Below are 23,322 nucleotides of genomic sequence, written 5' to 3'. Positions count from 1 at the left end.
AAGAAAACCCTTGGCGGCATCTGAGCATAATTCCAAGAAAATCCTTGGCGGCATCTGAGCATAGTTCCGAGAAAACCCTCGGCGGCATCTGAGCATAATTCCAAGAAAACCGTTGACGGCATCTGAGCATAGTTCGGAGAAAACCCTCGGCGGCATCTGAGCATAATTCTAAGAAAACCCTTGGCGGCATCTGAGCATAGTTTCGAGAAAACCCTCGGCGGTATCTGAGCAAAATCCAAGATAACCCTTAGTGGCAACTGGGCAAAATCCAAGATAACCCTTGGCGGAAACTGAGCAAAATCCAAGATAACCCTTGGCGGCATCTGAGCAAAATTGGCGAAGGAATGAAGGACTTTTGGGAAAGGAATGAATGAATTTGGAAAAGGCTGATTAGAGTGAATTGAATAAATCTGGAAGATACTGAATCTGGAAGAGAAATGATCGAATCCAAGAATGATTGGATCTAGGAATGAAAAAATACCATATTAGTTTATCTCTGGGCACAGTCAAATGTGAGATCCAAAGTGCTTTTGTTTGAATCTCAAGGATTTATCCAAAAGTTTTATGAATTTAAAACTTGAGTTTGAATCTCAAGAGTTTTTTCGAATAACTGCTATCAAGAGGGTAACCTTAAATTTGAAGTTCTCATTATTTTTTTTAGGATTAACATTGCTCAAAAAAAAATTGTCCCTAGTTTTACAATGGCATTGAAAATAATTGAACACATCATTAAAAAATGCCCCTGGTATAAGGGGGGAAATTACATATCTAGAGGAAAAAGAAAAAATGCCCCTTGTATGAAGGTTTGAAATATTTGATTACCACAAGCGCAATAAAAATCCAACTTTTAATTTTGATTAATTTTATTAAAAATTTTAAGTCAGGCTCAAGAGAACAAAATATTTCCTTTTGAGACTCATCATAGAATTCACCCTTCTCTCCATTGGTTCACTTGGGGAAGTAAGAATTTTCAGATCGATCGTAGACAAGATACTTGTGACTTCTGAATCTATGCCTGGTTTAAGCTGTGTATTGAACTTGATTATTCGGACTTCTAATGTTTCAGTTCGAACCGCTCTCAACTTGGGATTTTCTTCTGTTTTTCTTTATCGTTCTAACTTTTGCCTAGATCGCCTTTTCAAATTTTCAATCTATCGAGCTTGCTCTAACTTTTGCCTAGATCGCCTTTTCAGGTTTTCGATCTAGCGAGCTTTTTCTTTTTTCTTGGCTCTGATTGTTGTCAAAGTTGTCCTTTCAGATTTTCAACTTTGCGAGCTTGCCTTAATTTTTGCCTAAGTCGCCCTTTTCGGATTTTCAACTTAGCAGGCTTCATCATTTTTTTATCTTTTTCTTTTCATTTGACCTTCTAGAATCGTTGTCTGATCATGTTCTACTACCCTCCTTGACCTTTTCACACGGTACTTAGGAGGACTTTTATAGGTAGGCCTGGGACTAGGCATAAAGTGAAAGGGATTTTGAGGCTCAAAACCCAAATGCCCCTTGTGTGGCATTTCTTTTATTTTGCTTTGAATTTTCTTCCCTATTTTGAAGATATACTTGGGACTAGGCATAAAGTGAAAGGGATTTTGAGGCTCAAAACCCAAATGCCCCTTGTGTGGCATTTCTTTTATTTTGCTTTGAATTTTCTTCCCTATTTCTTTTTCTTTTGAATTTTTTTCTTTTTAGATTTTTTTCTTGTCAGGGAATCTATTTTTTTATTTTGATGTGGTCGGGCCTGAAGTAACTTCTCAGGTTGCCTACGTACCCCAAATTTCTGGGATCAGACCAAAACGTAGTTCAGATTTTCCCTCCCCTAGGTTAGGTGATCGGGCTGAGAAAGAAAAAGGCATCATTTTTTTTGAAAAGATTACAAAGGGCTGAGAAAGGAGATAATGAACTGGGTAGCAGGAAAATTGATTCGGCCAAAGATGGCCTCCTTAAATGTAGTACCGTTTGATCCGGTCAAGGTTGGTTGACTCTGGTAGTTCACTTTCATCATGATCTTGAAGTCTGACGACTTTTCCAAACAGTATTTCCTTATGAATGAATTTCTCCAATTGGGTTCAGACTTTCTCCTATAGTCGAGGAGGAGTGTTCAATTTTCTTTGAAGTCTGATAGTTAAATCCTTGACTTGTAAATGATGAACTTTGACCTTTTTGTTAAATGCACGGGTGACTCTTCTTAGATAAGCTTGCACATGGTACAGGACTTTAACTCGTTTTATTCGATCAAGTTTAATTCTTCATACTGCTGACGAATCCAATCTGTTTCTAACAAATGATTTTCCAACAAGACCCTGAGAGACGAAATTTCCATTTCAACTGGCAAGACAGCTTCCATGCCATACACTAAGGAGTAGGGAGTAGCTCCAGTAGAGGATCAAATTGAAGTTCGATATGTCCATAGCGTCAATGATAATTTTTCTGACCAATCTCGATGTGATTGACACATTTTCCTGATGATAGTCTTGAGACTCTTAACTGCTTCAAACGTTCCATTGATCTGAGGACGGTAGGGGGATGATTTGTACTTCCGGATCTTCAACTTTAAACATAGAGTAATGATTTATGCTTTGAAGTACGACCCATTATCAGATATCAGTTCAAAAGGTACCCCCATATCGACTGATAATATGTGATTTGAAACTCAAGATGTAGTAAGGATAGTGCTGATACATTTTATAACATCTTCTTTGATTCCATCGATATAGACGAGTATCTATTCCATGTTGAACAACACCCAAGCTTATACCTAACATACCCTCATATGATCACACGAACAAGTCTTTTGAAATTTCTGAGTAAATTCATTATCCCCTCGTATTCCTTTAGGGATAAGATGGTTTCTATTTGAATTTCTTTAGGAATTATTTTTTATTTCAGGGTCAAAGACCTTTCCTTTCTCGATTAAAGGTTGAGCCCGACTCTTATCTTCTTGTTCAGGAGAAAAATATATCCTTAAAGCTAGATTATTAGTTAATTCTTTAATGCGCTTGAGGTATTCAAAAATTTTCTTTATTCAATCAAATTCAGAAGGGACGACAGACACCTCTAAAAACTCAATAAACTAACTCGACTCAACAGGAAAAGAGTAGACTCGATCTAAAGAAAATATGACATTGAAAATTTGGACTCGAGCTAACTCAAATAACTCATGAAAACTCAATACAACTACCCACAATGGGCTTGATTAGGACTGAGGACTGAGACATTGCTTACAAACAACAGGATTGAGGCACGATGATCTTCATGGAACAACTGTGCGATATTGAGAAATTTTGAGGTCATTTCTGACTGTTGACTTGATATTGATGTTTACTCTAACTGACCGGATTTACAACCCTAGCTAGACGATGGACGATTGAGCTTAGATACAATGATAACCCTTAAACCTCTTTGAAGGTGAATTTAACCAATTTCAGTATCACCCCCTTGATAACATTTTAAATGAACCCTGAGATTTTATTGAATTTTGTGCACCAATCCATTAAAAAATTCATCCATTCAATGATTATTCAGAAGAAAAATAATTATGTTGCACTCTTAAAAAATATTGGAAAATAATGTTTTTATTTCACAAATCTGATTATTTTTTTGCAACATTTTTTTGGTAGTTTTCCAAGGTCCATAAAAACTTTTCATGCAAAAATAGATCTTTTGCAAATTATTTTTCCTTCTTTTTATTTTCTTTTGGAAAATATTTTCTTCTGAAAAATAGTTTTTTATTTGAAAAGTATCTTCTCTTGGAAAATATTTTTTGGAAAACGTTTTTTCTTAGAAAACATTTTTTTTTAGAGAATAACACTTTTTTTGGAAAACACTTCTTTTGAAAAATATTTTTTCTGGAAAATACTTTCCCTTTGTAAACTATTTTTCTTCTTTGAAAATTTGATTTCTATTTCGATTTAAATGGCCCGGTCCATCAGGATTGTTGGATCGAGTTGGGCTGGGTCACTTGCAAGAGATGGATTTTTTATTGAGTCGGTGCACCCATTTTGATTTTCAAAAATAACATTTTTTATCCTTGAGGACAATCATACACTCTGATCTCATCATTCACATACATCCATTTCATCATTCACATGCATTCTGATCTCATCATTCACATACATTCATATCAATCACAAAGTCTCATAAGATTCCATTCAATGAACAACCCGGGAACACCCACGATAAGTTCGAGTCGTGACCTACTGAGAAGGTTTCTAGACTCTAAGCTTACTACGTGCAATGCATTTTTATCTGGCCACCCTTGCCCAAGCACACCTATATACCTTTCGATACGTGGTGACTTGGTTTGATATACCGTATAGGCGATAATCTAAAATCTCAATTCACTTCTCTGATGCCAAAAATAGTCAGTTTGATCTCCATTTGAGAGGTGGCGCACAATGCTAAGCAAGGGCCCACTTAAATATCTCTCGTCTAGAATAGATGTAGTCTATCCCCCTCGTACAGTAGGGTACAGCGGGGCAAGATCTGCTTAGGCACCGGTTTTGACCAAGAAGTGCAATTGATACACTTAGATTATCTTTTATACCTACGGGTACGAGTCAAGGGTTGTAGCTTTCATAAATGGTTTGGCATCTCACGAGGGGACCGACCACGTACTAGTACTACGTTGGTAATCAGGACATGTGACTGTGTGGCTCACAATAGGTCAAAGGCTCAGGTCACTCCAGCTTGGGTGCATCAATACATCTCTCAGAATCACCTGATTAGATGGTATTGATGCCCCAGTTTGATATACCCTAAGGTACGTGACTGGAGTTGTTGTTTTCATGAATGACGTGGCATCTCCGAAGAGATCGGGCCACGCACTAGTGCCATGTTGGCTATATAGGACGTGTAAGTGTGCAAAACAGTAAACGTGCATGTGGTGTGTGCAAAACAGGGTGGGGTGTGCCCGGGGCCTTTTTCAAACACATGGGCCCATGGGCCAGATTATGTCATCACATATGGATATCAAATGAATATTGATCAAGAAAATAATACAAAACCCATCACATCGAAATTAAGATGAAAGCAAACACATCACAAATATATCTGTAAAGATCGCGCACATTATATGGGCATATAACACAAATAATAATTATCTGATCCAACATTAAAAAGGCCCATAAATTTGTTGTCTATGGTCTAATCAAGGGTTATTTTTGGGTCATCCAAAATAAATCGAGATTCCAATAGATGTACATTGATGATAGAATGACAATGGTTGAGATGAGCTCACTCTCAGGAAGATTAATTGTGCTAACATTAGATAAATTCAAATTTTCTGTGAATTTGGAAAATACAATCCGAACTTACATCGATGATATCTAAGGCTCCCGATAACGAAATCGAGTGAACTCAAGTTTTAAATTAATCTACTCGATGAGATCTATATTTTATTAAAGGTGCCTAGACTTAATTCTCAACAGAATGTTCTGTAAAAAACGTTTTAACGTTGTTGTCCCAACCTTCATTCAGAAACAATTCCAGATTTACAGATTGAACTTGCATTGATGATATCTAAGGCTTCCGATAAGGAAATTGAGTGAACTCAGATTCTAAATTAATCTACTCGATGAGATCTACGTTTTATTAAGAGGTTCCCAGACTTAATTCTCAATAGAATGTTTTGTAAAAAGTTTTAACATGCTGTCCCAACTTTCATTCAACAACAATTCCAGATTTACATATTGAACTTGCATCGATGATATCTAAGGCTTCCGATAACGAAATTGAGTGAACTCAAGTTTTAAATTAATCTACTCGATGAGATCTACGTTTTATTAAGAGGTTCCCAACTTAATTCTCACTAGAATATTTTAAAAAAACGTTTTAACATTACTGTCCAACCTTCATCATTCCATCATTTTCATATGTCAATTTGAATCTTTTATTATTTAGGGGTCATCAAAAAGTGATCCTTAATTGGAAAAAAAATGTAATACCCAAAATCATCTACAATCAACACAAAAAAAAATAAATAAATAGAAAAATAAATAAAATAAATCGAACTAAATAAAAAAAAAAACTAGGTCATCTTGGCAATGCTCCCATACTTGGGGTTTTTCAAGTTTGATCCTCAATAGTCCCCAGTGGAATCGCCACTGAAAGCGCCCTCGATCCGCAGGGTGCGCGGATCCGCTTTTGACCCTTGAGGTTTGGGAGTCGCCACCTAGTTATTATGGTCTAGGAACCAAATTGACTCTAAAACGAATAAAAACTAATCTACTACAGAAAATCTGAATCCAGGGATCATGTTACGGGGTTCGAAGGTGTTAGACACCAACCACGCCCGGCCATTGCCGGTCTCTACTTATCCCAAATAAATCTACATCGTTAATGACAAACCTAGATTAAAAAATAATAATAAAAAACTTACCTTCGATCTGCAAAAGTGTTATTCCCTCAGATCTGGTGAAAACGGCTCCTTGTACCGTATTCCTTACTTCGTTCTATCTCCGGATCTGATTCCTGATCTCCGAGATAAGGTATCTCCTTCTTGGATCTGGGTGCTTTGAATTTGTTGTGGATTTTTGGGATATTTTTGAGAGGTTTTTGGGTATTTTTTAGGCTAAAATCGGAGTAGGGGTGTTAGGGAAGGAGTTAGGGCTCCAAAATTAGGGTTTTGGGGAGGTTGTGGAGGCTTCTTCACCTACTTTTTCTAGGGTTTTTTCTTTGATACGAAAATAGGGTATGGAGGCTCCTATTTATAAAATTTTTAGAAGCATTAGGGTTTGATTAGGGTTTCTTTTAAGGGTTTCAATTAGGGTTTTGACTTAGTCTTTAGGGTTTTAGGGTTTTGACTTTAGTCTTATGAGATTGACTTGATTAGTTTAGATTAGGGTTTTGATTTAGGGTTTTGACCTTAGTCTTATGAGATTGACTTGATTAGTTTAGATTAGGGTTTTGATTTAGGATTTTGACTTTAGTCTTATGAGATTGACTCGATTAGTTTAGATTAGGGTTTTGATTTAGGGTTTTGACTTTAGTCTTATGAGATTGACTTTAATACTTGACTCTAGTCTTACTTAATTGACTTTAATTTTGAATTTAGTCTTATTTAATTGACTTTAATATCTTGACTTTAGTCTTGCTTGATTGACTTTAAATTTTTGGAGAACCCCCCTCTATTATATCTTTGATTCTTTGGACCCCCAAATGGAGGGGTCCTTAAAGAAATATCTTGCGAACCATCAACAATTTTTCTTGAAAGCCTGATTGATCAATTTTTTAGTTTAAATTTTATAATTAATTTTATGAATGTTTTACTTTACATTGTTTAATGATTTATTTATTAATTTCGAAATTTTTAATTATTAAATTTGTGAAATTACCATTTTACCCTCGGAGAGGATTTTTTACGTTTTAAGTCATTTTTCAATGTTCCAGGATGTTTTGGAATCAGTTTTTTGTAAGGAATTCAATGGGAACGTTGGTTTTTGTCATTTATGATGTTTTTGTATGAAATGGTCGTGAACTTTATGAGGGGTATTTTCGTAATTTTGTCAAATTTTGTGAAAATTGGTGAAGTGGTTTACTTGGTTTCGATTTGTTGTTTTATGTGTTTGAGTGGATTTTCCTAAGCGTAATGCAGGCTCTAGGGCTGTTTTGATGTTAGGGGTATTTTGGTAATTTAATCATTTTTATTGATTTTTATCGTGAAGCTTCTTTTTGGTTTGCAAGATGATGATTTCTATGTTTCTAGGGTCATATTTTCCTAGCGTAGCGTGGTTTTTAAGTTTTGTCAGTTCGAGATACCTCATCCGGATTTCTGAAACATATCTGGTAACAAAATAAAGCATTGGAATAGACATCCATCATTGGGAACCTTTGCGATCGGGTTGACGACTTGATTAATCAGGCGGATGCAAAAATGGGGTGTCTACAATTACCAAGTACACCTCCATCGCTAACTTGTACCAAATAGGCATTGATGTTCAAGGTTGCACAGCAAGTATCCATAAGAATAGTAGATATCCTTGTACATCAAACCTATAAATTGATAACCCAAAGATAGAATCCAGTTACTAGTTGAAAACCATAAATCTTTAGAAATACTCAAATCTTAGCCAAATGGGATCCACAAGGATAGCAGGTGCCATAAGTTTATTTCCCAAAATCTGCACATATCAACCAAGGGACATAAACAAAAAACTGATTCGCCAATTGCTCAACTAAGTAGAAACACCTCAGCTCAAATGTTGAACTCTTCACCAAAATAGGGGTAAAATGAGATAATTGTTGAAGATATGAGGCAGAAAAGTTCCCTCGATATATATAACCCAAGCCTAACTCAAGCATATACAATCCACGCATACAAACCCCAAGATCAGAATGAGAAAATTATATAAATAGGCAAAGATATAGAGATATATATAGAGAAAGGGCTAGAAAGAATCAAAGCTCTACCTAAATTTTAAAGATAGGAAACAAAGGCGGAAACTCTAAGAATGCTTCAAGAAATCCAATACAAAACCTGGATATCTATAGAAGATGTAAAGTTACTGCAATTGAGATCTCTAGGAATAATACACGGTTCATGCGTATGGAAATATTCCAAACCCTTAAAAATATGCTTCAACCACTTCTTCAAAGCCTTCAGTGAAATATGGCGATGCTTCTTACGATACCCTCTCAGATTTCCCGAAGTGCAGACCTCAGTAACTAAATTCAAAGTGTTGTCATCTTCTTCGATCCACACATTATACAAAGCTATCATGCTGTCGTTCTTCAATGTTTGAAGCAATTGAACCTCAAAGTAAAACCTATCGATATCAAGCAAAACCGTTTGCAGCTAAAAAAATCCTAGGAAATTTTCTTCGTTTTCTTAGAGAGAGAAAGAAACACAAAACACGTGAAAAAGAAAAACAAAACCAGCGATAACTCGCTTAGTTCGCTCTTCTACTTAAATCCATAGCCTCCTCTCTGAACAAAACTCTAACTTCTCAATCCACAAATCTACAATGAATGAAAAAACTAAAAAATGCTTCAAGAAATCCAACACAATTGGGATCTTGAGCACAGCAGTTCGCAGTGAAAGAAACCTTAGAAAAATCTTCTTTGCTCTTCTAGAGAAAGAGAGAGAGAGAGAGGAAAAAGAGAGGCGTTTCTCTTCTTTGTTGCCCCCTCCTTTCTTTCCACATGTGAGAACAAGATAGAAAAGGGAAAAAAATCCACTTCTTACTAATAGCACACCATGCCCTCTAATGCTGGTTTTTGATTTTTTTTTTCTTGAATTTTTTAAAGAAAGAAAACCACTTTTACGTTTTTGTTGTTAGCAACAACATAACACAAACGGTATTTTTTTTTAATTCAAAGAATAAGAAATAGAATTTTAGGAGCAGTGAGAAAACCATTTTTATTTTCTTTATTTGATACCACTCCTTACGCATACACAGATTGAGAAAGGAAAAAAAAAATACTAATTGAACAACACTAAAATATTTTTTTATGCTTCATTTTTTTTAAATGCATCCCACAGTTCCTTATCTCAATCACCATCACTCCATCCTCAATTCATATGTCAATATGAATATTTCATTATTTAGGGTCACCAAAAAATGACCCTCAATTGGATTAAAGAAAATAAAAATATAATATCCAAAATCCAAATAAATGATCCACAATCAAGCCATAAAAAAAACAAATAAAACAAATAAAATAGATCAAACTAAATTAAAAAAAGAAAAATAGTTCATCTTGGCAATACTCCCATACTTGGGATTTTTCAAGTCTGATCCTCAATAATCCTCAATGGAGTCGCCACTAAAAGCGCCATCGATCCACGGGGTGCGCGGATCCGCTTTTGATTTTTGAGGTTTGGGAGTCACCACCTAGTTATTACGGTCTAGGAACCGAACATTGACTCAAAACAAATAAAAATAACTAATCTATTCAAAAAATACTGAGTCCGGGGATCATTTTACGGGGTTGGAAGGTGTTAGGCACCAACCCCGCCCGGCAAACGTCGGTCTCTATTAATTCCCAAATAAAAATATATTTCTAAAAAGACCTAAATAATAAAAAATAAAATAAAAATATTTACCTTTACAAACGCAATGATTTTGATTCCCTCAGATCTAGTAGAGAGATCCCTTGATTGTAATTAATTTCTTTGTTTTCGTCACTGGATCTGCTTCTGATCTTCTAAGTTGAAGTATCTTCTTCTTAGATCTGTGAGTTTTCTAATTGATTTTTTTTTATAAATTTTTGGATATTTTAGAAGGGTTTCTAGGTGTTTTTTGAGCAAGAGTTAGGGTATGGATGATAAGTAAGGAGTTAGGACTTCAAAATTAGGGTTTGTGAGAGGCTAGAAAAGTTTTTTGACCTACTTTTCTTAAGGTTTATTCTTTTATACGAAAATAGGTTGTAGAGACCCTTATTTACAGATTTTTTTAGGTACTTTTTAGATAAAGTTAGTATTTAATTAAAATTATTTTAAATAGAGTTAGTGTTTAATTAGAATTACATTAAATAGTTTTATAGTTTAATTAGAATTATATTAGATAGTTTTAGAGTTTGATTCGAATTCTATTAGATAGTTTTAGAATTTAATTAGAATTCTATTAGAGTTAGGGTTTGACTTTAGTCTTATTAGATTGACTTGATTTTAGAATTTTGACTTAAGTCTTATTAGATTTACTTGATTTTAGGGTTTTGACTTAAGTCTCACTTAATTGACTTTAATTTTAATTAGGATTTCACTTTACATTAATTAATATTTAAATTATTAATTTCAGAATTTTTAATTATTAAAATTGTAATTATCGTTTTACCCTCGAAGAGGACTTTTTGCATTTTAAGTCGTTTTTCAATGTTCCATGATGTTTTGGAATCGATATTTCGTAAGGAATTCAATGGAAATATTGGTTTGTGTTATTCATGAAATTTTTTGTGCGAAATGGTTGTGAACTTTGTGAGGGGCATTTTCATAATTTTGTCAAATTTTGTGAAAATTGACAAAATGATTTATTTGGTTTCGATTTGTTATTTTTCGTGTTTGAAAGGGTTTTCCTAAGCGTAATGTAGGCTCAAGGGATGTTTTGAGGTTAGGGGTATTTTGATAATTTGGTTATATTTTAGTGATTTTTATCGTAAAGCTTATTTTTGTCTACAAGATGATGATTTCTATGTTTTTTGGGTTATATTTTCCTAGCGTAGTGTGGTTTCTATAGTTTTGTTAGAACATATTTGATAACTAAATAAAGTATTGGAATAATCATTCATCATTAAGAACTGTTGCAATCAGGTTAATGAGTTGATAAATCAGGCGAATGCAAAAATAAGATGTCTATAGGGCATTTTCGTAATTTTGTCGAATTTGGTGAAAATTGGTGAAATAGTTTATTTAATGCCATTTTGTTGTTTTATATATTGAAATGGGTTGTTCTAAGCGTAAGGGGATTCTAAAGATATTTTGATGTTAAGGGTATTTTGGTAATTTAGTCATTTTTTAGTGATTTTTTTATCGTAAAGTTTCTTTTTATCTATAAGATGATGATTTCTATGTTTTTGGGGTTATATTTTTCTAACTTAACGTGATTTCTACAGTTTTGTTAGTTTGAGATACCTCATCCAAATTTCTGAAACATATCTAATAACAAAATAGAGCATTGGAATAATCATCCATCATTGGGAATTGTCGCGATCGGGTTAACAAATTGATTAATCAGGCAAGTGCAAAAATTGGGTGTCTACACATAGCCACATAGATTAGGTACCATTTGGCATGGAAAATGACCCTTCTCTTCCCTTTATAGTTTATGCCAATTCCCCATTTGGGAATTAATTGATTTTTAGTGCACGATTTGGTAAATTTGCCTAATAAAAAAGTATGAGAGGTTTCAACTTGTTAGAGTCAGTTAGATCATTCAAGTAAAAGCAAAATTGGTGGATGATGATCAAATCTAGAAAACTGGATCTTAAAACTAAAAGGAAAACTAAGAAACCAAGAAAAGCACTAAAATAATGTAAAGTTTTAGGATGATTTAGACACACCCCTCCATGTTTTGATGAATATTTGAGATACCCTATGTTTTCAATCTAATGACAAGCCTCTTGATCTTGGTCTTCTCTATAGACTAATGTAAAATGACTTAAACATTGTCGTCTTCAACCTCAATCCAAAATCTCTTGATTTTTCTCCCAAAAATTCACGTATATTCAAGGTCTTCGGTGTCTATGAAGATTTAATTTTAATATATTTATCCTCTCGTACTCAATCCATCATTTCCAACATAGCCTTAAATTTTTGTGGACAATTCTTGATTTTTTAGCCAAAATCCCCTGGTCTTCTACTTTCCCAAAAGTCTATCGCATTCTTAAGATTTGTATGATGAAGCAGGTAAACTTTTAAAGCTAGAGACGAGGGTAAAATATTTTACCCAATTAGTTGAAGATAAATGGTTTTGGGAAGAACGTAAAATCATATTTTTTTTTCCCCTTCATACAAGAGCATTTTAGGCCATTTTTATTAGTCAATCAGAAAAGACCGAGGTCAAGGGGTTCTTGTCATCAGCTTGAAAACAGAAGGGGTATCTCAAATATTCCACGAAATATTTCTATATATGTCCCGAATTTTTATCTAGCGGGCATGTGAAGTAACCTTAGAAGACATACTAAAGCCATTCCTTTCTTCATTTTGGCTTTTCTTAGCTACCAAGGTTAGAACCCCTCTCCCTATATAATCTTGGTGCAGAACATCCTTCTTTTATACTTTTGATTTTGACGAGAGAAAGAATCATGCCGATCTTTTACTCATCTGATTCAGACGAACGGCCAAGGTCTCAAATAAAACCCTTTGCTCTTCAACGACCTCTACATGAGGTTCTTGGGGGAGGAAAAGGTAATTTATTCTGACTTTCTTACATGGATAGATTAACCATTCAGACCTACTACCTACTATATATATATATATAGCCTGACTAGTGTTTGCTCATTCTAATGATTTGGATCAGTTTTTTTTTTTTTTTTTTTTAATTGGACCAAACCGAACGTCCCATTCAGTCATTTTTATTTTTATATGAAAGTAAATTAAGGTGATTTAAGGAAAAATGATATATGTTTTTATTTTTTAAATAAATATAAATTATGTCAAAGTAGGGTCCAATTCCAATTTGATAAACTTTGGTTCAATCATCGGTTCAGTTTTTTAAAAAATTGGTTTGTATGAGCTTCTTTTATTATTATTTGTGGGTATTTTATTACTAATTAAAGTAGCCTTTCGTGCGCTTCTAAGGGCCAGTAGTAAATTATAATTTGGTGTGAGTTGTTGGCTTCTGGTTCCTATACAGAACATGAACCAAAGTTGTCCCAAACCAACTTATGGTTTCTAGTTTCTGTTGGCACCCACGAAGGAAAATAAGTCTTTTTTTTTTTTTTTTTTATGAAAACATCCTCATTAATTGTGCTTAACGACTAATACACCCTTATGGTGCTTCTTGGGTTTTAAATTAATGATTAAATTATAAATAAATAATACGAACTCTTCCGAGTACTAATCACAGTCCCGATTCCTATAGAAGTGATTCCATACGGTAACTTCTATTGAAAGCAAACTTGCATTAAATAAAACAAAAATAAAGAATAAAAAAAAAAAAAAAGTCATGTTTTATACGATGCCAAAAATCAATGGATTCACCATGATTTCAACACAATTGGGTATTTTTTGAAAAAAATAAACCATTGTAGTCAACTTGATCTAGATAAGTCCAGGTTCTTAGTGCAACTCTAATGAAATGAAATTGTTTTTCAGTTGCAGAAGTGTTGTTATGGAAGAACAAAAGCATATCAGCTGCGATTTTGGCTGGAGCTACATTGATATGGTTTCTTTTCGAGGTTATCGAATACCATTTTCTCACACTTCTATGTCACGTCGCTATCACATCCATGCTGGTCGTCTACATTTGGTCACATGGTGCTCGAATGGGAGTATTTGGGTAATGTTTCTAATCAACGGGCTAATATATTCTCTTGAAAAAAACTCTACTTTGTAAGGAAATAAAAAAAAAAACTTTAATTTAGAGAACTTTGATTGGATACCACAGCGATGTACATCACAAAATTTAGAGAACTTTGAATTTTTTCTTAAAAAAGATGCTTTCTTTTTACAATTGGATTGATTTGATTTGAAATTTTAGAGTCCAGTGGCATCCATTTTAAGTATTTATCATTCCAAAATATAAAATTCAACTATTTTTTTCTAAATCTGATCTAGGCCATGAAATCTACAGGTCTGTGCTGAAAATGATCTCAACCGTGACAGTACAAAATCCAATAATTGAAATTTATCTTTGAGATAAGTATCAATGGGATATATAAAATGGGGATGCCCATAAATCCCAAGCATTGGATTTGTATGTGTTCACAATCATCACTCGAACCCAACCAATCATGATTTTAAAGCTTACATGAGCTATAGATGGCTTGTTTACAAGTGATCGATCACCGCATTCTGTCTGAATTTCTGAATGCTGAACTTCTTAAAAACTCAACCAAATTGAATGAGGTGATGCTAATGGTAGCAATAAAGTATAGATTTTATATCCCTCATTTAGAAGAACAATATTTGAAGGAGGAGATCTTGTAATTCTAATTTCTTTTACCATCAATTTGTATCTGATTGTACAGTGATGAAAACTTCATTCTTTATAGTTGTTAATGCTTTGGTTGTGAATATGAGTAAGTTTTAACTGATTCGATCTTAGTTGCATTCATTATATGATATTGTCTTCAGGAATCATCCCTCTAAATTCAAATTATCGGAAGACCTATTTATGGACGCTGCTTTAGCCTTTCACAAGAAATTTCAACAATTCTTTCCCATTATTTATGGCATCGCAATCGGGGAAGACTTAACACTCTTCATTTTGGTAAATGAATTCTACTTTCTCTTTCATTTTACTCTAATTGCACTCATAAGTTCAATAACATATATAATTATTTAAAGTTCCATACCATTACGTAATGTTTCAGTCAAGACATTCTGATTGTGATTTAGATCAAAATATAGAATATTTTTTTGCGTTGGAAAGTTTCAAATCTCTCGATTCAGACAAGCTCAATTTCCTCATGACCAAGAAATTACCTTGAGGCCTGATTTTAACCTTGATAACATTTTTACTTATATATATTTATATTTTTTTTTTCAGATAATCGTCTTCCTGTGGATATTATCGGTAATCGGAACCTATTTCAGCTTTCTAAATCTTCTCTATCTCGGTATAATCTCATCTCATTGGCTTCTTCCCATACTCTTCCTTTTAAGTTATAATGCCTGCTGTTGTAGATATATTGATTCTAGTTGATGATTGATTTATACCCGCTTTTGGTATGATGCATGTTAATAAGGACAATTTAATTACTACAGGAGTTAGTTTTTTTCACAGTTTTCAAAAATTAAAGCGAGGAAAAATTTACTATTTCGTAAGAATAATTTTTTTTACAGCTAATTACCCAAACGGAGCACGAACGTTGGAAATTAAATGAATAGTTAGCCGGAATCGGAATTTTATCACATTCAGCTCATGAAATGGTAATTTACCCTATTTTAAAACAAAAAGACTGTAATAGTAAATTCACTACAAAAGTTTTTAAATAGACCGATCAATTGATTTGGGTACGAAATATTTCAAAATCGCCTCACATTACATGATTGGACAAAAAGTTCTTCCCGTTTCCATTTTTCCACTTTGTTTTTTAATCATAACTTGTGAATCACTCTTACCTCGTCCAAGGATGTAAGCACTTCTGAACTATGTAAAAGTTGCTATTTTTGTGTGATTTTATGTTTTATCGCCTTCATGGTTTTATCCTAGGATAGGATAGATTGATTTTGTTGTTTAATGTGTCCCCATGAAGGTTTTCTCTGCGTGCACACTCTTCCAGCTTTGTATCAACGGTATGAGGATCAGGTGGATAATGTGGCTACCATTGCGAATCGAGATCTAAAGAAATTTTATAGGAAATTTGATTCAAAGGTTCTAAACAAAATTCCAAGAGGACCAGTGAAGGATAAGAAGTATAAATGAATTAGGAGATGCAATTTGTTAGTTCATCTATATGGATGATTGGATCACTCTCGTTATTCTTTCATTCATAATTCAATTTAGAAAAAAAAATGGATAAGAAAAGAAAAAGAGATTTATAATTTTCATGTAAAGATTGATATCATAATAAACACATCTTCAATCATGTAAACATGGTGGAAAAGAATTATTGCAGCTTTAATTTGTTTAAGAGCATGAGCGAACAGCTGAGATGGGTAAAGATATTCGCTAAGGGATTCCTCATGGAAATTGATGATCCCTAGGAAACTGCAAGACTGATGAATATGGAACCTATATTCCTTGGTGATTTGTCATTGTATAGTACTCCACAATGTAGAAAAGCCTCATGATGTTCTCTGTGGTACATTTGTTTCAAATAAATTATTTTTTAGTTGTATTCATCTATTTCTTTCTTGTGAAGTTATTCTCAAAAATGGTTCGTTATTCTCTAGTTGTAAGAGATGGTTTATTAATAATCAAGAACACTTGAGTCTGTTCTTTACAGAAGTCAGCTCCAGCTCTAGAATTTGACTTCTAAAAGTAGCAAAAAACTCAAAACCTGAAAAGTCACATCCAACAAAGCTTGTTCATTATAGAGCACATAAGTCAGAAATTGATGTTCATTTGATAGTTTTTTATTACTGAATTTTGGTAAAATGACCAAAATACCCTTAATATTGGTAATGCACTTAGAATGCATAAAAATGAGTAGAATACCTTAATAAATATAAAATTATACTAAATATATTTATAAATATAATAAATTTATATTAAAAAATTATAAAAATAATTATTTTCAATTTAAATAAAGTTATAAATTTTATAATTCTATCGAAATTTCGACAGCATCTCTTCTTAAAAATGAACATATGATAAAGAAAATACCTGCATAATACACAATGCAACATCCACATAAAGATGAAGGGTGTTTTGATAATAAAATAGTGATGATGAATTACTTTTGATCTTGATAGTAAAAATGAAAGGTATTTTAGTAATTTCATTTTATTTTTTAAGGATAAGTTTGATTAGAAATTTGATTAAAGATGAAGGGTATTTTGATAATTTCCTTTTATTTTTACGGTTAAGTTTAATTAAAAATTTGATTAAAGATGGAAGGTATTTGATAATTCTCTTTTATTTTTAAGGTTAAGTTTGGTTGGAAATTTGATTAAAGATGAAAGATATTTTGGTAATTCCTTTTTATTTTTTAAGGTTAAGTTAGTTGAAAATTTGATTAAAAATAAATGGTATTTTGATCAAAATGAAGGGTATTTTGGATGATGAAGTATTTTGGTAAAGATGAAGGGTATTTTGATAATTCCTTTTTGTTTTTTAAGGTTAAGTTTGGTTGAAAATTTAATTAAAGATGAAGGGTACTTTGATAATTGGTAAAGATGAAGGGTATTTTGATAATTCTCTTTTATTTTTTAAGGTTAAGTTTTGTTGAAAATTTGATTAAAGATGAGGGGTATTTTGATAATTCTCTTTTGTTTTTAAAGATTAAGTTTGGTTGAAATTTTGATTAAAGATTAAGGGTATTTTGGAAGATGAAGGATATTTTAGTTATTTTATTTTATTTTTTAAGGTTAAGTTTGGTTGGAAAATTGATTAAAGATAAAGGATATTTTGGTAACTACATTTGAACCGTTTTACGTTTTTGGCTTCCCACAAAAGTCATTTAAAGAAATCTCTCTTGGGCAACTTATTTTCGGAGTTACTTTTGGGCTTCAATTGAAATTCGCAAGAGCTAAGAAAGTCTAAACGAACATCATTTATCTGACTTTTTTGGCTCAAAAACAAAAAAAACTGGCTCCTAAAGCTCAAAAGAACAAGACCTTGGATACTTATACATATATTTCTTAAACATTTAATTATAATTCTAAAATAGCATAGAACAAATATAAAGTTAAGATTATAATTGTGTGGTTAAAAACTAGTACATGACACGTGGCGTAAATAAGGCGAATACTGGTTACATGAAAGATTAACTGGGTATCTCGAGGCATTGATTGGTATATTTTGAATTAGATTTTATTTGTAATTTTATCTAGAAATAGAAATCTCCTAATTGACTAGGAAATATATATTTCTAGATAAGAATAGATTTAGTAGAGAATCATGAATGGCTTGTCTTTCCTTTTTTAGGGTTTAGTTTTTATAGCTATATAAAGAAAGCTTCTAGGTAAAAAGCGGAAGAGGAAAAAAGTAGAGGAGGCTAGGTTTTGTAGATCTTGTAATGGTTTCTAAAATAGTGGATTGGGTCTTCGGAGTTCGGGGTCGTAGTCCGATTTTGGGACAAACACCATAAACAATTCTTTTGTTTTATCTTTTCTCTTTTTTTATATTATTTTCTGTATGATTTTTTATCATTCGTGTGCATTAAGAACACTAAAAATTGATTGTTAGAAGTTAGTCCTGAAAAATCAACAGCATCTAATATTTTACCTATATTAATTTGTGTCGTGAGTGAGAAATGATCAGAGAACCGTATTTAACGATCATGATGTTAACTAAGAATTGGGAACTATCCCCAAGATCAACCCATCACAAGTTTTGGGTTTTCGATTGACTTTATTGGAATGTGAATCATTAATTATTGATCAAATTTTGTGATTGGAAGAGGAAGATCAGCAAATTATATCAATGAATCAAGATCTCACATTCGAATCAATCAAGAAGAATCCAAAATTTCAATGAGGTAATCTTCACATTGGACGTGGAGACGTCAATCTTCTAGAACCCAGTAGATACTTTAACACATGAAAGTAAAAATAAGGTAAATTACTTTTATGTGGGGTCGGCAACCGAGGCGCTTTTTCGTATTAACAGTGACGACAATAGAAGGGGTCAAACAAATACAGTATATTTCTAACCTTCAGGTAAGGGTAATGATACTAGCAAAGCTATTCTAATATGATTATGTGAAAGCTACGACAATTAGAAAGGTATTTAAGTAAAATTCCAACGCAACTAAGGGCATGATATTTCCAAGGCTTTCTTTTTTTATATACCAAGTTTTGGTAACGTAACTAAGTTCATGTACAGTAACTTACTACTAATATATCTATTAGCCATGATATTGCCATGGATTAAGGTTTATGCACCCCAACCACCAAACCAGCAATCTGCTTCAAATTTATTGAAGGCATTAAAATTGCCAATCCACAATAAACACTACAAGAAATTTGATATTTAGTTGCAATATTTTTTGTAACTAAATATTTAAAAATGGCCACTATGCGGTCAGAATTCGATAAACGGCTCTAATGAACTCTTTCGTACCGATCCGAAGTCGTTCCAAGCACCTCCCTTCTTGTGGCGGCATGGTACCTGCCAAAGTCACTTCGACGCTCAAGTTAAAAACATAGAGGAATAGTCTATAAGATAACTGGCTAGACTCTGATCTCTGCCCCTGCAAAAGATCCCTTTCAATAGTGCTTACTGTGTTACCTAACAAGGATTTTTTGGATTGATCGTACTGTGTTGCAGTGATCTCCTCCGAGATCTCTGGGATTGACGTGTGCATATTAGGCTTACAATTATTCTATGATCAATCCTGCCCTACTTGGCTGACTTGGTGTCACTTAGTGTTGTGTTGTCATTCTTGCCAAGCTAGGAAGGTCTCTACTCTGACCTGTCCTGCTTGAAGAGCAATGCCCGTATACTGATCTACGCTTGGTAACCCTTAACAGGCTTGGACACATGTACGGCCTATATTAATGGGCAATTATTTATCTCTATAAATACCCCCTCTCGAGGAGGCATAGAGTCTCTCCACCTCCTCAAGACATGTTTTTGTTATTTTATTGGTTGCTTCGATTCTCATAATTGCGTCTGCGATTTTCGATTCGACGCATTCAATGCAATGTCGCTTCAAATCTCTTTTGACAGCTAAGATGGATCACTCTTACTCTATGTCTGTTCTCGTGTCCCACTATCTTCTGTACTACCCCCACTTTATGATGCTTAAACTGGACTCAAGTTGTCCTCTCAATCGTACATGTTCTTATTCCTATGCTTATAAATAGGGAACTTTGTGTTTGTTTCTTTTCTAACTATGCTAAAACTCTGTCTCTTGTCTCTTTTTCTTCCACAAAAAACCTCTATCTCTTTCTCTCTACTTTGCTGCTACGGTTATCTCTATCAAACTGAGGTAATCTTAGTTCCTTGCCTTCTCATTTTTTTGCATATTTACTTTCTCAATGGTTACTACATTCCAACTTCGGCGGAGTCTCTATATTCCCGCTTCTGTGCATATTCAAGTCAGTGAAGACTCCGACGCCCCTAGCAAATGCTGCCAGGGAGAATTCTTGATCTATGCTGGCAAAATTAAGGCTGGCCTCAATTTCCCTTTCTCTCTCTCTTTCTTAAAGAGGTATTGAGAAAATTAAACCAAGCCTCAAGCCAAATGTCTGGAAACTTCTACCGTCTGGTAGAAGTTGTGGAGAAGATGGGTATATCCCCTAACAACTTCTTCTCCAGTTACAATCTGAAGGCCATTCTCCAACGCCCGGGATACTAGCCTTCCTCCACGAGTGCAGCAGTGGCACTAGTTCCTTCTCTCCCCAGCTCTGATAAGAGGTGGCATAGAGACCCTTTCTTCATCTCTAGGGACTAGGAGTTTGCCCCTAGTGCTTCTCATAAGGGATTCAGGGTCCCTAAGATTTTTCAGGGTAATACTAACTTGAAATTGTTGGCTGTGTCTCGCTATTTTACTATGCTTACAGTTTGTTCTATTTTTTACAGTTACCTCATTCTTTTCACAAATTCTTCTACCTTTGTTGTTACAGATGCTAGGAAAGAACAACGTAAAGTATCTAAAGATTGGAGGCTCATGGCAGTGGACCTCCAAACCAAGGCTGCAAAAGGGGTGGTGGTAGAAGACCTCCTTACTGACATGCCACGGCCACCTGCACGATGAGCTTCCTATGGTCAGGCTGAGTAGACCATGGGGGATCTTGATCCATTTCTCCTTGTCATTGTTCCCCTTCGACTTCCTCCACAATGAGAGGAATTATATAATCTGGCTTCCTTTTCCTAGGACGGGAAGGGTCTAAAATGTTTGATCTATTCTACTTTTCACCCTCCCTCTTCTGAGATTTTGCCAAGGTCTTCTGACATTATGAACATCAACCTCTCAAAATTTATGCTCTCATGTTCCCCTGCCATCAAGGCTGCTCCTCCTATTGTCCCAACCAAAAGGCAAAAGAAAAATAGGAGTCAGACTTCTCGAAGCTCCTCTCTTTCTAGAGAGGTTGGTCAACTGGCTGCAATGCCAAGGGAACTGGCTATTCCTACTTCTACCTTTACCTCTATTCCTGCTACGATTACTACCGATGCTACTACTGTGGCCGTTGTTGTTTCTACCAAGCTTCCCGAGGAGATTTAGACTGAAGTAGGGGTAGAATTTTGCCAGCAATAGGGAGAGCAGCCCTACACCTAACCTACAGTCGTGGAAAAGGCACTGGCTGGTCAATAAAAGTTTGAGGAGTTCTACTCTTTCAGAGGATTCTAGGTCCTAGAATTGGCAAGACTCCTCTAGAAACAACTGCTCATGTCTGGATGGGTCACGGGGCCTTCCACTAAGATGGGAACAAGAGTAACGTCTTTTTGTCCCCCTGCAACATTTACAATAAGAGCTACGGGGTAAAGGATCATGTTGCCTCTACTACTCTACTCTCCCAATCTATTTCTCCTAAGGACTGGGATGTTGTTGACCGGGATAATGTTGACCTGGACTTTGGTCGATTTTCCCATGGCTTTCATTAGGTAATTATTCACCCTTCCTGTCATGTTATCTATTCTGTTTGTTCTCCTTACTCGAATGCTCTTTCTCTACCCTACAGGCTTATGTCTACGGAACTCTAGCCTTCCTAAAATGGCATGAGGCTGAAAACCAGGCGGCTGCCCTAGCCAGGGAGCATGAAGAGAAAATAACTACGCTCTAAGCTAAGCTGGCCTCTTCTAGCCAATTTTCCTTAGAGAGTAAATAGGATAGCTAATCTGACCTAGTTCTCCAAGGCAAACCTAGCCTTGGAGGCCTCCAATAAAAAGTTGACAGATTTCCAGGGTATTCTGCAACTGGAGCTGACCAGCTACAAAGAGAAAGTACAAAAGAAAGATGTAGAGCTAGTGGAGCTCTGAAAAAAAGTACAGCAACAAGAGCTTGAACTTGGTTCTCTGAGAGTAGATGTTGAGTGTACTAGTGCAGCTCAAGCTAAAGAAGATGAAGCTGAGACTAGGAAACTGTTGGGGAAAATGTAGGCCCAATACTTTCAACTGGCAGAGGAGGCTTCTACTAAGTCCTACCACGAAAATTTTAAAGCTGCTCAGCTTTAGTATGAGGAGGAGGATGAAGAGGACATGGATGATATTCATTTGGTTTCTCCTATCAGAAACTTAACTTGGACTGGACGCCTTGGGAGTATCCCTCATTTTCAACTGGATGAAGGGGGAACCCTATTACTATCATGTAGTGAGTCCCTAATGAGCTCATGGAAATTGGTGTTACCTTAGAATTGAATACTGCCCAGGTAACAGATTCTTCGGCCCAGACCAGCACTCTACCCCCTGTTCTAGCTTCCGACCTGTCGTCTAGGATGAAGCGGCTAACCCTCCGAGTTCTACTACTGGGGCTGATCCTCCTCCTTTCGCTTCTGAAGCTAACCTTTCTATCTCTGCTACTCAGACTTCATCTTCTGTCAGCTAGCCTACTACTCTTGAATGAAGATCTACTCTTTGCTTTTGTTACTATTTTTGTACCATCCCAACTTTGGGATCTTTCACTTGTATTTTCCCTATGCTATAAATGAGAGAAAAAAATTTGAGAAAACAATTTTGTTTGCGCAAATCTGTTGTTCCCCCTGCAATAGTTTTACTTTCTTCTTCTGTTGCTCATACTACGTACATAAACTGCTAGTATGTTTTCTAGCTTAGCATAAATTATACCTTGGTCAAATAACTTAAGTCATTTGCTCACCCATTTCTAATGTAAATCTTATTGCATGTTTGTATCTGCACAATCTATCACCAGACTTTTTCATGTCTGATTCTGCTCATAATAACTGCCTCAGTTAAATTATTGCGCTGCTCGTAGCCCTACTGCTCTACTTACACTACTTTGTTTTGGCTACTTATGCACATTATACTCTACTTACTATACTATTATTCTGCTTAAACGACTTATTGCACTGCTACTCTGCTTACTACACTTTCCCCCCAAATTGCACCTTAAGTAAATTTTACTTAGGTGGAACCTTTTGACAAAATGACTGTAATG

General features: G+C 34.6%; 1 protein-coding gene across 1 annotated transcript; it reads left to right on the top strand.

The window, feature by feature from the left end:
• Window positions 1-12,691: 12,691 nt before the first annotated feature.
• On the top strand, window positions 12,692-16,441 carry LOC147398225 (Reticulon family protein). The gene is made up of 5 exons (XM_086447391.1): window positions 12,692-12,838; window positions 13,748-13,931; window positions 14,729-14,864; window positions 15,144-15,213; window positions 15,853-16,441. Exons 1-5 carry the CDS (start codon window positions 12,736-12,738, stop codon window positions 16,020-16,022), a joined length of 663 nt encoding a protein of 220 aa, XP_086303517.1. The 5' UTR covers window positions 12,692-12,735; the 3' UTR covers window positions 16,023-16,441.
• The last annotated feature ends 6,881 nt before the right edge of the window (window positions 16,442-23,322 follow it).

The sequence above is a fragment of the Akebia trifoliata genome, chromosome 7, assembly GCF_017979445.1.
Source record: "Akebia trifoliata isolate Shusen 1 chromosome 7, ASM1797944v1, whole genome shotgun sequence".
NCBI lineage: Eukaryota > Viridiplantae > Streptophyta > Magnoliopsida > Ranunculales > Lardizabalaceae > Akebia > Akebia trifoliata.
The sequence above is the reverse complement of the archived record's forward strand: the minus strand, read 5'-3'. Positions and strand labels throughout refer to the sequence as shown.